At 45.2% G+C, this 18,649-nt stretch overlaps 1 protein-coding gene across 3 annotated transcripts in view; it reads right to left on the bottom strand.

The window, feature by feature from the left end:
* Positions 1-18,649, bottom strand: part of arhgap11a (Rho GTPase activating protein 11A) — an 86,609-nt gene that overhangs the window by 56,596 nt on the left and 11,364 nt on the right. For all 3 annotated transcript variants that reach the window (XM_086003479.1, XM_086003481.1, XM_086003482.1), the window contains 2 exons: positions 15,025-15,278; positions 349-512 (listed from right to left, as the gene is read on the bottom strand). In XM_086003479.1, coding sequence (XP_085859605.1) covers positions 349-512; positions 15,025-15,278 — 418 coding nt within the window. The remainder of the gene's footprint in view (positions 1-348; positions 513-15,024; positions 15,279-18,649) is intronic.

Here is an 18,649-nt window from a genome sequence, read left to right as displayed (position 1 = left end):
AAGCCCAGCATTGACAGGCTATATAAAAAAAGCATTTATTTCCATAGCCATCAAGAAAGATTTTAAAAGGTGTGACCCCCAGACCAAAATGGATGTGCAGTGTGAAACAGGTATCATTTACAGTTGCACATACAATTGTCTTGAGCATAACAATAAATCGGAACATTGTGTCATGGAGTAGTATGATGCCAGCCACTCTGCTGAGTCTCTGACCTCACCTATGCTACTATGGGGAAGCAGCAGACACCACCCTCCAAGCAGCCAACTCAGAATGGCAATGGTAGCAGATTTCCCATAGAAAGAAAAAAAGTGAAGAAACGCAAAAATAAACACCCACACGATACATACCAATGTGGTCAAAATTGTCAATTAGTGTGTGTACAGTTGCAGCTTGAAGGTGGAGCCGTTTCTCTGTCAATGCAGTTATTTTTTCACTTCCATCTCCTGAATGGAACAAATTGGGTGCAAACACCACAGCAAGGTTACTGGCATCCATTTTGTTATCTTCTGACCTAAATGGAAAAAAAAAAGTTCACCACACTGACTTGAAACAATTTTTGGAATCATCTTCACATCTCTACTTCTTCTCCACCTTTCCATTTTACATAGTGTTTTGTGCATGCCTTTAAATAACTCTACATGGCTCGATTTCCTGATTGTGGGGCCAAATTCATACCAATCTCTTAAGAGTGCTGTATAACTGCTCAGTACAAGATATAGAAAATCTGCCCAGGGTGATGTATTTTCAAATTTGCCTTCCCACCTTAAAAAGTACATGGCCCTGAGCTAAGTAGAAATTAATGTTGCGAGTTGTGGATGTCAACTGACTGCAAGAGAAATGTCAAGGCTCTAGAGCACAGCAAGAGTTTTGGGTAAAAATAAGCAGAGTGGATCAAGAAGGGACCGAGAGAGTAACAAAGGTAATAGAGCATCAGTGACTACGGTGACATAAGGGAAAATTAAGAAAAAAAGTCAAAGCTAAAGGCACTATATCTGAATGCGTGAAGCATTCGAAACAAAATAGAAGAATTAATAGCTCAGATAGAAATTAATAGGTTTGATCTAATAGCCATTATGGAGATGTGGTTGCAAAGTGACCAAGGTTGTGAACTAAATATTCCAGGATACTTAACTTTTAGAAGAGATAGGCAAAATGGAAAAGGAGGAGGGGTAGCCCTGATAATAAAGGATGGGATAAAAGACAGTAGATAAAAAGGGGGTGCGGATTGTGTGACTGGGGGCGCACGTTGGAGGAGGGACTGCTGCTTGTCGGGTCAATGTCACGCATCCATCGATTTGTGGCCAAACCACGCTATTTTCCCACGATTGACCTTGTTAAGCCCGCCCAGGCAGGTTAATTAAGGGAAAGCCAGTGGCAGAGCATCTCAACGTATGACATTTCATCTGTCAAAAATTTTTGACAGATGAATTGTCATCGTTCGACAGTTCTGTGAAGCTGTCAAACAGTGACAATCTTTGATCTCAAGACCTCATCAACCTTCTTTCTTTTACAGAAATGAGATGTTTGTTGCATCAGAGAATGCAACGGCCATCTCATTTGCAACACGGAGGTGCGAGACGCTCCGCATACAAACCAACTGAAATCTGCAGGAAGAAACAAAGGTAAGTACACTTTTAAAAACACTCTGCACTTACCTCAGATACTCACTTCTACACTCTTGCACCCATCACTTACCTTCACACCACACTTTTGCACCCCCCCCCCCCCCACAAAACCAAACCAAGTACTCGCTTCGCCGGCGGGTTTTGGAGCAAAAAGGGGATAATCCTATTTTATGCCCGTTAATAGGCTTTAATCCCTTCCCGCCTCCAAGGAGACGGGACCCGGTGCGGGACGGCTACCCGCCTCCTGGGAAGATGGCATAGAGGCGGGTTGTGGACGGGTTTGGCACCCGCCCCCAAATTCTGCCATTTTCCTGGCAGTCCCGCCTCCCCAGGGTCTTAGCTCTGAAAATCAAGAAGTAGAATCAGTTTGGGTGGAGCAAAGAAACAGCAAGGGGCAGAAAACATTGGTGGGAGTTGTTTATAGGCCCCCAAACAGTAGTCAGAATGTAGGGCAGAGTATAAATCAGGAAATTAGATGCACATGTAACAAGGGTAATACAGTAATCATGGGGGACTTTAATCTACATATAGACTGGGCAAACCAAATTTGCAATAATAGTGTGGAGGACGAATTCATGGAATGTATACAAGATAGTTTTCTAGATCAGTATGTTGAGAAACCAAATAGGGAACAGGCTATTTTAGATCTAGCATTGTGCAATGAGAAAGAGTTAATTAATAACCTTGCACTAGAGGCCTTCAGGAAAGAGTGACCATAATATGATGATATAATATTCTACGTTCAAATGTGATTTAGTTAAATCTGAAACTAGGGTCTTAAATCTAAATAAAGTAAACTACGTAGATATGAGGGGCAAGTTGGCTACGGTAGATTGGGAAACTACATTAAAAAGGTATGACGGTAGACAAGCAATGGCTAGCATTTAAAGAATTAATACATAATTTACAACAAATATACATTCCTTTAAGGCACAAAAACCCCACAGGAAAAGTGGTCCATCCATGGCCAACGAGAAGTTAGATAGTATTAGATCAAAGGAAGAGGCTTATAATGTTGCCAAAGAGTAGTAAGCTTGAGGTTTGGGAGAATTTTAGAATTCAGCAAAGGAGGACCAAGAAATTGATAAAGCAAGGGAAAATAGAATGAGAGTAAACCAGCGAGAGACATAAAAACAGACCGTAAGGGCATCCACTCCATCAATGTTCAACTCGTATGCAACAAAAAGATCATGCAGATGTGTGCAAGAATCCCAGGCAGCTGCCATGATGCTTTTATCCTGCGCCAGTCCACCCTCCCAGAGCTCATTGGACCTCGAAGCAGAGCGAGCGGCTGGCTCCTTGGAGACAAGGGCTACCCCCTGAAGATGTTGCTGATGTCACCGGTTAGGAGGCCAAACAATGAAGCCCAGGCGAGATACAATCAAAGCCACACGACCATGAGAACAGTCATCGAGCAAGCAATCGGAATGCTGAATATGTACTTTAGGCGCCTGGACAGATAGGAATGAGCGCACCTGCAAAGTAAGTACGCATGAGTGATGTGCTGGAATCCGCTTGGGAAGAGAATCTCCCTGCGGGCCCTTACAGAACGCAGCATCAGCTCTAGGGAGGCATCATTTAAGCGACGTGCAGCCTTGCCATGTTGGGACTCCATTAATGCAGTTGCTTCCTCTGTTCCCCCACCTGGACAATCCTTCAACTTTCAGCTTCGCAGAGTCCCTTTAAATAGTTCAGCTGAAATAGACTCATACGTGCCGTTATCACGCCCGCTCGTGAAACCCGGAAGTCCGATGCTAATACAGTGGCTGCATTAAAAAGCCACTGACAAACGCACTGCTGAAACTTCTGTGTTCCCCAAGTGCTACAGGACTCCCCCACTGCCAGCGTGTCGGACAGTTAAAATCCAGCTGCAAGTTATTGATGCAAATTAGAAACATTAGTGGTGCCAACACAGGTTTCTAAAGAAAGGTCACAGGCTGCAGGTAATTGCCAAATATGTATTAAACCAGACAGCGTCTTGTGTAATTACACCAATCAGAAACAATAGGGAAATCATTATCTCTTCAGGGGTTCTCAACACTGTGGGGAAGGGAATGACATGTCCCTTTCTGTTGAATTCTGCTTCAGAGAGAGGGTTTCATTATCTGCTCTTCTCCCCAACCCCAGACAAAGAGGAGTTAAGAACCAAGCCCCAACTTCCTGTGGGAACATGAAGGAGGCACGAACGAGCACCCACACGAGCAGTCAGCTTTTTAAAAAAGAAAAAGCTGCAACAGTCTTCACTGAGGCAGGGTCCGAAAGTCAGAAATGCTGGAAGAATAGTTAAGAGAGCTGTTCCTTGAGTCAAGTAACACAACTTCACTGATATAGTGGGGTGGGGAGCATGACATGTTATTTCTTTTGTCTCATTACACAAGGTAAGTTGTACTGATTGAACTAAGTGAACCTGATCATAACTGCTGGCCCCCATGTTTACCTTACTATGAAATAAAGCAGTTAACGATTAGTATTAAGCCTTGCCTCACCTAGTAGCAACTCGCTTTCAGAGCGATTTTAACAGCATTCGTGCAAAAGACATTGGGCTAGAAATTCGTCTTGGGCAGTGGTGCAAATCGGGCGGTATCGGATCGGCCGCCCGTTTTGCGCAGCGCATGATAATCAGTTTCACTGCAGTCAATGGAACTGAATAGCAAGCGCAGTGTATAACGGGCAGCCGATCAGATACCGCCCATTTTGCACCACCACCCCAGATGAATCTCTAGGCCCTTATCCAGTCCAGATCACAAGGGGATGCTATTGTTCCATCTCTGGGTTATGGTACTGTACAAGTAGATATAGGGTAGCATGAGTAAATTACCATAAAAAAAGTGCTCAAACTGCTTACGGGAGTGACTGATGCTAATTAACTCAAGGGGATATCTACAGTAGACACAAATTTGTAAAAGCTTTTCATGTGGCATATTGTCAAATGCCTTTTGGGAGCCTAAGTATACCATATCATTGGGCTTTCCCTAGTTCACTTGGGTTAACACTTCCTCAGAAAGCCAAAATTGATGGTGATGCAGGATTTTCCCCTTCTGGATTGATGCTAATTGCTGTTAGATTGATTATTATTGTAGAGATATGTTTGCTCCTGGTGGCCGATTCTATTATTTTACATGGTATAGCAGCGAAACTAATGAGTCTGTAGTTGACAGTGACTATTTTGCCACCTTTTTTGAATATGAGCCTTATTTCCAATCTACTAGCATCACCCCAGTGTCCAGTGATTCCACCATTATGATCATAGACACCTCACAAATCTCAGTAGTCTCTTAGTACTCTGGGATAAATACCATCTAACTCTGACATTTATTGTTTTGAGCTCTTTTAGTCTAAGATTCATCTGATTTATAATCAAAGTTATTGATTGTGCTTGATACATATAGAAGATAGGAGCAGGAGTAGGCCATTCGGCCCCTCGAGCCTGCTCCGCCATTCAATGAGATCATGGCTGATCATCCAAATTCAGTACCTGTCCCTGCCTTCTCCCCATATCCCTTTAGCCTTAAGAAATATATCCAACTCCTTCTCGAATATATTTAATGAACTGGCCTCCACCGCCCTCTGTGGCAGAGAATTCCACAGGTTCACCACTCTCTGGGTGAAGAAATTCCTCCTCATCTCAGTCCTAAATGGCTTACCCCTTATCCTTAGACTATGACCCCTGGTTCTGGACTCCCCGGCCATTGGGAACATCCTTCCTGCATCTAGTCTGTCCAGGCCTGACAGAATTTTATAGGTTTCGATGAGATCCCCTCTCAATCTTCTAAACTCCAGTGAATATAAGCCCAATCGACACAATCTCTCCTCATACGTCATTCCTGCCATCCCAGGTATCAGCCTGGTGAATCTTCGCTGCGCTCCTTCCATGGCAAGAACATCCTTCCTCAGATAAGGCGACCAAAACTGCAGACAATACTCAAGATGTGGTCTCACCAAGGCCCTGTAAAACTGCAGCAAAACATCCTTGTTCCTGTACTCGAACCCTCTTGCTACGAAGGCCAACATACCATTTGCCGCCTTAACCGCCTGCTGCACCTGCATGCTTACCTTCAGCAACTGGTGCACAAGAACACCCAGGTCTATTTGCACTTCTTCTCCCAATCTATTGTCATTCAAATAATAATCTGCCTTCCTGTTTTTGCCACCAAAGTGGATAACCTCACATTTATCCACATTATAGTGCATTTGCCATGTTTCTGCCCAATCACCCAACCTGTCCAAATCGTACTGGAGTTTCACGACATCCTCCTCACAGTATACCCTCCCATTTATGCATTTGGGGAATCCATGTTGTTTATATCTTCTCTTTGAATACTTAGAGGAAGTAATTACTCAGGATATTAACTACATTGTGCTCACCCTCAGTTTTGAACCCATTTGCATCTTTTATAGCTCTTTTCTTTTCTCTTCTCTGCCCTATTTCTGTACTGAAATTTTTTACTGTCACATTTGGCTCTGGAGCTTTGTTTTTCTAGCTCTCTTGGAAATGTATCATTTTCAGATATGTGCACTTTCAAAAACACAGGAAAGGGAAAGTGCTATTTGCATATTCAAAGTGTAATGATATAGCTATAAAACAATTAAATAGCATTACTTGGAGAGCAATTAGATTATGAGGAAATAAGGGAAGATGACGTACATATTATAACAAAATGATTCCATACTGCATTAATGCATTTTAACAGTGTGGTAAACCAGTTTGTATTCCACTGTGTACATGCCTGGACATGCCTCGGCTGACTCCTCCCACAAGTCCTAGTATAAAGGTGACTGCTCCCCAGCCCCTTTGTATTCTGGACCGGTCGACCACTCGAGGCAGACCTTCATTCTTTTGTTAATAATAGCCTTTAGTTACTCTCTTAACTCTCAGTCTTTTATGAGTAATTGATAGCGCATCAATTTTATTAACAAAATTTTTATAATGGAGAAGATCCTCACACCAGCATGCCTGGACTTAGATCATCGGGAGGCAGACTCATCCACCAAGTTTACTCACTGGCTTAAGTGTTTCGAAAAATTCCTGACCGCCTCCGCAGCAATCAAATCGGACGAGGACAAACTGGATGCCCTGACCTCCAAAGTGAACCACCGAGTGTACTCGGTCATCCAAGACACGACCTCGTACGCGGACGCTATCAAGCTCCTCAAGGACCAGTACACGCGCCCAGTGAACGAAGTGTACGCCAGGCACCTTCTGGGGAGTCGTAAACAACAACCTGGGGAATCGACCGTGGAATACCTTCAGGCACTGTCTGTGCTTGGCCGGGCCTGTGGTTGTAAGGATGTAAAGGCCGCCGTGTACACAGAGGAACTTATCCGGGACGCTTTTGTAGCGGGCCACAGATCCAATTACACCCAACAGCGACTGTTGGAGCAGAGTGACCTCGACCTCAACAAGGCCTCTGAACTCGCACTATCATTGGATGCAGCCTACCGGGGCATGGATGCCTACTCCTCTGCACCGTGGACGCCGCGGGGAATGACAGCCTGGGACACGGTAGGACCGCCTCATATCGGCGTGCCACCCCAGCCACACCCCAGCAACGGCCCAACTACCGCAGCAGTGTCCCAAGGCCAGACAGCAGTGCCCCAAGGCCAGAAATGCTACTTCTGTGGCCAGGCAAAACACCCCAGAGCGCGCTGCCCGGCAAAAAACGCGATCTGCTCGGGCTGCGGGAAGAAGGGACACTATGCTAACGTCTGCAGGGCCAAAGCCACCCCGAACCCCAGCAGCGCCGCGTGTGGGCCATGCGGGCCGCCATCTTGGGCCTCCCCCGGCCATGTGCGAACCACCGGTACAGCAGCCATTTTGGATGCCTCCAGCCACATGGGGATCATGGACGCCGCCATCTTGGACGACAGCCGGAACGCAGCAGGCCCCCAACACCGCCTCATCTGATACCCGCAGCGACACACCGACCCCTACGCTGGCATCCGTTACACTGGACCAAGCGAGACCGCACCAGCTGGCCAGTTCCACAATGGACATTAAGGTAAATGGCCACGATACAATCTGCCTTTTTGACTCTGGGAGCACGGAGAGCTTCATCCACCCCGACACGGTGCGGCGTTGCTCTCTCCCAGTCCTGCCTGCGCACCAGCGGATTTCTATGGCCTCCGAGTCCCAGTCGGCGGACATCGGCGGCTACTGCGTAGTGACACTCGTAGTAGACGGGACCGTGTACGATCATTTTAAACTTCTGGTCCTGCCCGACCTCTGCGCTGCCGTCCTGCTGGGGTTAGATTTTCAGTGCCACCTTAAAAGTGTTACGATGGCGTACGGTGGACCCCTACCCCCACTCACAGTCCGCAGCCAGCAGCTCCCAAATTGCCCGCCGCGCACCAGGTGCAACCTCTCCACACTCAGTCACCCCCCCCCCCCCACTGTTTGCTAACCTCACCCCCGACTGTAAGCCCATCGCCACAAAGAGCAGGCGATACAGTGCCGGGGACAGGGTTTTCATTAAAACCGAAGTGGAGCGGCTCCTGAAGGAAGGGATTATTGAGGGCAGCACCAGCCCCTGGCGAGCCCAGGTTGTGGTCGTTAAGACCGGCGAGAAGCAGCGCCTGGTCATCGACTACAGCCAGACAATAAATCGCTACACCCTGCTGGACGCCTACCCACTCCCCCGCATAGCTGATATGGTCAACCAGATCGCGCAGTACCGCGTCTTCTCGACCATTGACCTGAAATCAGCGTACCACCAGCTCCCTATCCGCCCTGAGGATCGCCAGTATACTGCCTTTGAGGTAAACGGCCGCCTCTATCACTTCCTTAGGGTTCCCTTTGGCGTCACCAACGGGGTCTCCGTCTTCCAAAGGGAGATGGACCGGATGGTAGATCAAAATGCGTTGCAGGCCACTTTCCCATATCTGGACAATGTGACCATCTGCGGCCGTGACTTGCAGGACCATGACGCAAACCTCGAAAAATTCCTCCGCACCGCCCAACTCCTGAACCTGACATGTAACAAGGAGAAGTGCATATTCCGCACAAACCGCCTCGCCATCCTTGGCTGTGTTGTGGAACACGGAGTCATCGGCCCCGACCCCGACCGGATGCGTCCCCTTATGGAACTCCCACTGCCCCAAGGCCCTGAAGAGGTGCCTAGGGTTTTTCTCCTATTATGCCCAGTGGGTCCCCTACTATGCGGACAAGGCCCATCCGCTGATCAAGTCCACCTCTTTTCCCTTGACGGCAGAGGCCCGCTTAGCCTTCCACCGTATCAAGGAAGACATTGCCAAAGCCACCATGCACGCAGTGGACGAATCCATCCCCTTCCAGGTGGAAAGCGACACGTCCGACTTTGCCCTGGCCGCTACCCTCAATCAGGCGGGGAGACCTGTGGCCTTCTTTTCACGAACCCTCCAAGGCCCGGAGACCAGACACTCCGCTGTTGAGAAGGAGGCCCAGGCGATTGTGGAGGCTGTGCGTCATTGGAGGCACTACCTGGCCGGAAAACGATTTACCCTGCTCACTGACCAACGTTCAGTTGCTTTCATGTTTAACAACAAGCAGAGGGGCAAAATCAAAAATGACAAGATCTTGAGGTGGAGAATCGAACTTTCCACCTACAATTACGAGATCTTGTACCGGCCCGGGAAGCTCAATGAACCCCTGGATGCGCTATCGCGTGGCACCTGTGCCAGCGCGCAGATCGATAGACTGCGGGCCCTCCACAATGACCTCTGCCACCCGGGGGTCACCAGGTTCTTCCACTTCATCAAGGCCCGCAACCTGCCTTACTCTATTGAGGAGGTCAGGACCATGACCAGGAACTGCCAAGTCTGCGCTGAGTGCAAACCGCACTTTTATAGACCAGACAGGGCCCACCTGATAAAAGCCACTCGCCCCTTAGCGTTGATTTTAAAGGGCCTCTCCCCTCCTCCGACCGCAATGTGTACTTCCTCAATATTATTGATGAGTACTCCCGTTTCCCGTTCGCCATCCCCTGCCCGGACATGACCAGTGTCACGGTCATTAAATGTCTGAACGACCTCTTCACCCTGTTCGGTTTCCCCAGCTATATCCATAGCGACCGGGGCTCATCGTTTATGAGTGACGAACTCCGTCAGTACCTAACTAGGGGTATTGCCACAAGCAGGACCACCAGTTACAACCCCCGGGGGAACGGACAGGTGGAAAGAGAAAATGCGTCAGTTTGGAAGGCCGCCCTGCTAGCCTTAAAGTCTAGGGGCCTTCCAACCTCCCGCTGGCAGGATGTGCTCCCCGATGCGCTCCACTCTATTCGGTCACTGCTCTGCACTGCCACTAACGCCACCCCTCATGAGAAAATGTTTGTCTTCCCAAGGAAGTCCACATCGGGGACATCGCTACCGCCATGGCTGACGTCCCCAGGGCCGGTCCTACTGAGAAGGCACGTGAGGACCCATAAAACGGACCCCCTGGTCGAGAGGGTCGACCTCCTCCACACCAACCCCCAGTATGCTTACATTGCATACCCAGACGGGCGGGAGGACACAGTCTCCATAAGAGACCTTGCACCCTCGGGGGCCGCAGTAACCCACTACTCACTACCACCCCCGCCCCCCACGATCCGATATCCAGCCCCGGCAGACCTGGGCCCAGCGACCCGCTCGACATCTACGAGGACGACACGCCTGTGCCACAGCCTACGCGGGACCCGACGCCAGAAGCTCCACTACCCCTGCCGTCGCCACGCCGATCACAGCGGCAGACAAGACCTCCGGAGAGACTCCAATACACTAACTTTTAATACACTTCACCCCGCCGGACTCAATTTTAAACAAGGGGTGAATGTGGTAAACCACTGTTTGTATTCCACTGTGTACATGCCTGGACATGCCTCGGCCGACTCCTCCCACAAGTCCTAGTATAAAGGTGACTGCTCCCCAGCCCCTTTGTATTCTGGACCGGTCGACCACTCGAGGCAGACCTTCATTCTTTTGTTAATAAAAGCCTTTAGTTACTCTCTTAACTCTCAGTCTTTTATGAGTAATTGATAGCGCATCAAACAGTACTAAATGAGTTATCTGAATGAACAGCATTATCATAGATTTAAAGCAGGAAGAAACCGCGACAATGAGGGGCAGCGAAAATGAAGTAAGTAAGGAGGGCATAAAGATTAATGTCCTACACATTGAATCAGCAGAACTAATACTAGGTAGGAGAAGTTCAGATATTTAGATATGAACAGAGCTAGGTGATTAATTATGCTCTGTGTTTACTGAGGACTAAAGTCAGATTTTGGAGCAGGTAGACTGTACACTGTAGGGACCGAGAAAGGAACACACAGCAGTGGTCATGTTGCGTGACTGTAGGGAGGGGGGAAGGTTTTAGTAAGTTCCACCATGCTGGGATGGGACAGACTCGATGGACCAGCTGGTCTTTCCTGTCCTTTTTCATAATTTATTCATACAAACATAACAGTTTGCAGGCAATTTGAGGCTCTAGGAAATATACAATGGCTACAAATTGGCACAAACTACTGTATTGTTATTATTACTTGTAAGGATGACTGACATAGTAATGGGCATTCTTTTCAGGATGGACGTTTATGCATATTAAGTTAAAGCATCAGTACTCATACTTGGCATCTATCACTGCCTCTTTCAGAGCATGAAACGGATCTATCATTAGTAAAGTTCTCAACAGAGGTGCAGGATAGGGACTTAGATAGGAAACACAAAATTTATTGGAAAAAGTCAGAAATAAGTATGGAGCAGGTAGGGAGATACAAGTTATAGCTTTATCTATTAATAGACCATAAGAATAAAACTCCAGTGTCCTGTTATTCACAGAACACACAGACCACAGCTATTGTATAAGGAGACCAAATTTCACCCTACTTCAAGTAGATTGGGGAATAAGAACATCTTGATGCTCAGTGCTAACATCAAGTACTCATTAGGTAAGACACTGTATCGACCCTGATGCACCATAAAGCACACTCTACTCTCTCTCAACTTCAGAAAAGCCCCCCTACTGTATCAGTCAAACATCTGTATTTCCAACACCAATCATCTTTTAAAAGGAGGTTATAGTCAGTAAAATTACTAATCTGTACAAAATCTTTGTGCTGTGGATTTAATTTTCTAGGAACCGGACTGAGTCTACCCAAATAAATTTCATTTTGGACCTTTACTGGTTGCAGAGAAAAACAGGACTTTCATCTCAGTCTACTGATTATTTCAGACATTTAAGGTAGACATTTAGAAATATTAAATTTGTCTCAGCCCTCCAAACAAGCATTCAAGTTTTTGTCACCACATTATAGAAAGGAAGGAAAAAATTGCTACGCAGCTTTCACTAGTCTGTTAGCGAGACAGAGGGGATAGTTATAAAAAGACACTTGAGAAATTAGGTCTACTTTCACAAGAGCCGAGAAGGTTACAGAGTTCCCTGATAGAGGCCTCCAAGATTATAAATGGATATGATAAGGTAAGTAACAATACATTGTTTTTGGGAAAAATAATGAAGCACAAATTAAAGATCATAAAGAATTAATGGGGAAGCTAGAAAAAAATTCTTTATATAGAGGGTAGTTAGAATAGCAAATTCTCTGTCACAAACTATTGAAGCATAAATTTAAAGAGAATTAGAGCTGCTTGGAAAAGAATATTACATAGAAACATAGAAGATAGGAGCAGGAGTAGGCCATTCGGCCCCTCGAGCCTGCTCCGCCATTCGATGTGATCATGGCTGATCATCCAAACTCAGTACCCTGTACCTGCCTTCTCCCCATATCCCTTGATACCTTTAGCTCTAAGAAATATGTCTAACTCCTTCTTGAATATATTTAAAGACTTGGCCTCAACCGCCTTCTGTGGTAGAGAATTCCACAGGTTCACCACTCTCTGGGTGAAGAAATTCTTCCTCATCTCTGTCCTAAATGGCTTACCCCTTATCCTTAGACTATGACCCCTGGTTCTGGACTCTCCGACCATCGGGAACATTCTACCTGCATCTAGTTTGTCCAGACCTGTCAGAATTTTATAAGTTTCGATGAGATCCCCTCTCATTCTTCTAAACTCCAGCGAGTATAAGCCCAGTCGACCCAATCTCTCCTCATACGTCATTCCTGCCATCCCAGGATTCAGCCTTGTGAATCTTCGCTGAACTCCTTCCATGGCAAGAACATCCTTCCTCAGATAAGGCGACCAAAACTGCACACAGTACTCAAGGTGTGGTCTCATCAAGGCCCTGTACAACTGCAGCAAGGACATCCTTGCTCCTGTACTCAAACCCTTTCGCTATGAAGGCCAACATACCATTTGCCTTCTTCACCGCCTGCTGCACCTGCATGCTTACCTTCAGCGACTGGTGCACAAGGACACCCAGGTCTCGTTGCACTTCCCCTTCTCCCAATCTATTGCCATTCAGATAATAGTCTGCCTTTCTGTTTTTGACACCAAAGTGGATAACCTCGCATTTATCCACGTTATATTGCATCTGCCACGCTTCTGCCCAATCACCCAACCTGTCCAAATCATACTGGAGTTTCTCGGTATCCTCTTCGCAGCACACGCCCACCCAGCTTTGTGTCGTCTGCAAACTTGAAGATATTACATCTAGTTCCCTTATCTAGATCATCAATGTATATTGTGAATAGCTGGGGTCCAAGGACCGATCCCTGCGGTACCCCACTAGTCACTGCCTGCCACTCGGAAAAAGACCCGTTAATTCCTACTCTCGGCTTTCTGTCCGCCAACCAGTTCTCTATCCAAGTCAATACCTTGCCCCCAATCCCATGTGCCTTAACTTTACACGCTAATCTCTTATGCGGGACCTTATCGAAAGCCTTTTGAAAGTCCAAATACACCACATCTACTGGTTCTCCCTTATCTATTTTCCCAGTTACATCCTCAAAAAATTCCAGATTAATCAAGCACGATTTACCTTTTGTAAATCTATGTTGACTTTGTCCGATCCTGTCACTGTTTTCCAAGTGCTCAGCTATTATATCCTTTATAATGGACTCTAGCATTTTCCACACTACCGATGTCAGGCTTACCGGTCTGTAATTCCCTGCTTTCTCTCTACCACCCTTTTTGAATAGTGGGGTAACATTAGCTACCCTCCAATCCATGGGTATAGTTCCAGATTCCAGCAAATTTTGGATGATGATCAGCAATGCATCTACTATTTCTAGTGCCACCTCCTTAAGTACCCTAGGATGTAGATTAACAGGCCCTGGGGATTTATCGGCCTTCAATCCCGTCAATTTCCCTAACACCATTTCCCTACAAATACTGATTTCTTTCAGTTCCTCCCTCTCATCAGACCCTATGTTCTCCAACATCTCTGGGAGGTTATTTTTGTCCTCCTTTGTGAACACAGAACCAAAATATGCATTTAATTAGTCTGCCATTTCTTTGTTCCCCATTATAACTTCCCCTGCTTCTGACTGCAAGGGACCTACACTTGATTTCACTAATCTTTTTCTCTTCACCTATCTATAAAAGCTCTTAGTCAGTTTTTATGTTCCCTGCAAGCTTACTTTCATATTCTATTTTCCCCTTCTTAATTAATCCCTTTGTCCTCCTTTGTTGAATCCTTTTTGTTTTATTCTTCTCCCAAACTGGGATGAACAACTTCTGTAGTTCATCCATGCGGTCTTTGAATGTTTGCCATTGCCTATCCACCGTCAACCCTTTGAGTGACCTTCCCCAATCAATCCTACCCAATTCGCGCCTCGTACCATCGTAGTTTCCTTTATTTAAATTCAGGACCCTAGTCTCGGAGTCAACTACTTCACTCTCCATCCTAATGAAGAATTCTATCATATTATGATCGCTCTGACCCAAGGGGCCTCATACAACAAGATTGCTAATTAATCCTCTCTCATTACATAATACCCATATATGGAGAGCAAGCAGGAGATGGGATTGGACTTGGTGGCTCACATGGAGCCAAGCACCACTGACTTGAGGGTCAAACACCCTGCTTCTGTGCTGTAAGATTCTATGGTTCTAGCTCTCAGTTTAGAGGAGGAAGACAGTGAAAATAAAAAGAATGAATATCCACCAATGGATTGGAGTGTGTGGCTGCAGGTAAGCCATCACATCACAATATGGCCCTAAGAAAAACATTATACTTTTGTAGAGTGATCTTGAATCTACATCTGGTCCATGTTTTTTTGACATAAGTGTGTCCAAAATTAGAATTCCATTCTCCAGTACACAAGAATAATTAAATAATGACGTGGTAACTGATCCAGCATTAACAGATACATCTTTAAAATATGATGGAGTCAAGTTAGAAATGATAGGCAAAACACACAAACACTTTTTTGCTGTGAACAAATGCACACTAAATGTATCTTAATATTTTATACTATATACATTGACAACTAAATGTCAGGTATTCCACTTATCCAATATACTAAACAGTACTTCTATAATACACACCTGAGAGACACATTTTTAAGAAAATGCAGGAAATAGCACAGCGTATCTGCAGTTTTCTCAGGTAGTAAACAGGATAGAAGAATTGTAGCAGAAATCCTCTCATCATTTTGTAGTTGTTGTGCCCTGAAGAAGGCTTCATGCAACTCCACCGGAAGCACAGGCTCAGGTAGCTCCCTAAAAAACTGTTTCACCAGCCCTGCCACATCACAAGGGGGCGCCATAGTAATACATTTTTCACCTTGGTCCACTTTAGCCTGGATAGACAAACAAACAATGACAACATTGCACACATGTACTATTACACTGCAGGGAGGGAGGAGAGCAACTGGATGTGAATGACACGACCACCCCCCCCCCCACGCACACAGAAAAAACCAATTTCTATGTGTTATATATCAAAATATTTTTTTCCAAGAACAACCACACTAGTTACTGTAAGGGATTTTAAACAATTAATTAACATTTTTTTTTAAATGCCAATTTCCCCCTTACCTGAACATAAAAGAAAACATTCAGCAAGAAAACTAAGTGCATACCTTATATATTTCACAAAAGCACCATTTTTTTCACTACCAAGACAGCAGAGTATCAATATAACATTCTGAATTTTGAAAGTGACAAAATATGTTAGATTACCTATCAAGGTATGGTCTTATTCATTTTAAATAGTCTATTAACATACAAATTAATTTACATGGCATTCAATGAGTGAATACATTGGAGCATGCTGTTCCTTTAAAAGATTTGTATAACATTGGAACCACCTTCAAGCACTTAATCAAGAGATTTCAATTCTTTGAGAATGTAACAAGGAAATCTGAACCCAGGAAAAAAATGACAAGTTGCACAGGTTCATAAAAGTTAACTAAGAAAGTAAGAAGGAATGATGCAGAATTAAATATAAGGGATGAAGATCACATTTATAATTGGCAACTTAATATTTCTTTTAACTTCCATATATCAATTATACTGAAAACTGGAAGGGGGGGGGGGGGGGAATGATGATCTATTTCCCAATCCCACTTAGTATACAGTTGGTCCATATATTAGCTCATGTATTGGCCATAGTACAAGAATAAACTAACTTTCCCTGTAAAATAAAAATAAAAAAACTCAATGTTAGAAGTCTGAATAAAAACCAGAAATAGCTGCAAATATACAGCAGGGTAAGTAAACATCTGTAAAAAGATAGGTCATGGCATTTCAGCTGTGTAACCCTTTACCCAAAATTTAATAACCTGTATTTCTCTTTGCAAATCCTGACTGACCTGCTGTCTCTTCAGTATTTTGTGTTATTTCGAACTTTCTGCTTCAGAGCAACTAGGGAAGGTAACAATAAAAGTCTACAGATCAATTTCCTTACCTATGCCAGCCGATAATGCGATCTAATGCTTTCTAAACATCCTCTTGGCTGGCTTTGTCTACTACTCTCAGGAGAGAGACTGCTTTAGCAACCTGTACATGTTCTACTATATCCGCTGAAGTTTCTTACTTAGCTGAGATTTATTTCAAGAACTGGTTGGCAGACAGAAAGCAAAGAGTTGGAATAAACGGGTCCTTTTCCAAGTGGCAGGCAGTGACTAGTGGGGTACCGCAGGGATCGGTCCTTGGACCCCAGCTATTCACAATATATATTAATGATCTAGACAAGGGAACTAGATGTAATATCTCCAAATTTGCAGATGACACAAAGCTGGGTGGGTGTGTGTGCTGTGAGGAGGATGCCGAGAAACTCCAGGATGATTTGGACAGGTTGGGTGATTGGGCAGAAGCATGGCAAATGCAATATAATGTGGATAAATGCGAGGTTATCCACTTTGGTGGCAAAACAGGAAGGCAGATTATTATCTGAATGGCAATAGATTGGGAGAAGGGGAAGTGCAATGAGACCTGGGTGTCCTTGTGCATCAGTCACTGAAGGTAAGCATGCAGGTGCAGCAGGCGGTTAAGAAGGCAAATGGTATGTTGGCCTTCGTAGCGAGAGGGTTTGAGTACAGGAACAAGGATGTCTTGTTGCAGCTGTACAGGGCCTTGGCGAGACCACATCTTGAGTATTGTGTGCAGTTTTGGTCACCTTATCGGAGGTAGGATGTTCTTGCCATGGAAGGAGTGCAGCGAAGATTCACCAGGCTGATACCTGGGATGGCAGGAATGACGTATGAGAGATTGGGTTGATTGGGCTTATACTCGCTGGAGTTTAGAAGAATGAGAGGGGATCTCATTGAAACTTATAAAATTCTGTCAGGACTGGACAGACTAGATGCAGGAAGGATGCTCCCGATGGCAGGGGAGTCCAGAACCAGGGGTCACAGTCTAAGGATAAGGGGTAAGCCATTTAGGACAGAAATGAGGAGGAATTTCTTCACCCAGAGTGGTGAACCTGTGGAATTCTCTACCACAGAAGCAGTAGAGGCCAATTCATTAAATATATTCAAGAAGGAGTTGGATATATTTCTTAAGGCTAAAGGGATCAAGGGGTATGGGGAGAAAGCAGGGACAGGGTACTGAATTTGGATGATCAGCCATGATCGCATTGAATGGCGGAGCAGGCTCGAGGGGCCGAATGGCCTACTCCTGCTCCTATCTTCTATGCTTCTATCCATTTGGTAGCCTTGGAGAGGAACCTTCTCATTCAACAAGTTCACTGCATTGGCAGATGGTATTACTGGCCAAAGTTAACTCCTGCCGATACTTCTCTGAGAGACTTGCATTAAATAACATTGGGATTAAATTTAATTGAGAATGGAATCTCAATTTTAACAAAATTTAGACATATTGCGGCACCACAAGAGAGCCATTTCTTATCCTCCCAAATTGGCTGAAAGAATACACAGCATTCATTTGTATATTGTGAACACGTGAGGAAAAATTAGTGTTCTAGAAATAGAAACACTGTACATGCACTTCAAAACTCAAAAATGTATTTTCCAACAACTTGCATCTATGCAGCGCCTTTAATGTAGTAAAACATCCCAAGGCGCTTCATCAAACAAAATTTGACACCAAGCCACATAAGGAAATATTCAGATAGGTGACCAACAGTTTGGTCAGAGGTAGGTTTTAAGGAGCGTCTGAAAGGAGGAAAGATAGATAGAGAGGCGGAAAGGGTTAGGGTGGGAATTCCAGAGCTTAGGCAGCTGAAGCACGGCCGCCAATGGTGAAGCAAAGTAAATTGGGGATGTGCAAGAGGCCAGAATGGTAGATCTCGGAGGGTTGTGGGGCTGGAGGAGATTACAGAGATAAGGAGGAGGGGCCATGGAGAGATTTGAAAACATTTTGTTAGGTTTTTTTCTTCTCGTGGCAGGTTTTTTTCTTCTCGTGGCTTTTTTTTTCCCCCCAACAGTCAGGCTCTGTAAAGTCTCTCTGAAGCTGTTGCTGAGCGACAGAGACGCTTCCAAGGTATGGCCAACTGTTTAGAAGCTGTTGCTAAGCAAGAGTGTTTGTTGCCAGATACGGAGCTGAAATGCTTCAACATTAACGCTGGTTTGTCCGGCAGTTTTGATGGAATGGCAACAGCTCGGTCCCGGATAGCACAAAGTTTCCTGTATATAAAAATCAATAAATGAGGTTAAAATCTGTACTACCTCCAGCATTCCTAACTAGACTGGTCCCAGGTCTATTGATT

The sequence above is a fragment of the Somniosus microcephalus genome, chromosome 12, assembly GCF_052327205.1.
Source record: "Somniosus microcephalus isolate GS21.2 chromosome 12, FLI_Smic_1.0, whole genome shotgun sequence".
In the NCBI taxonomy this organism is placed as follows: domain Eukaryota; kingdom Metazoa; phylum Chordata; class Chondrichthyes; order Squaliformes; family Somniosidae; genus Somniosus; species Somniosus microcephalus.
The sequence above is the reverse complement of the archived record's forward strand: the minus strand, read 5'-3'. Positions and strand labels throughout refer to the sequence as shown.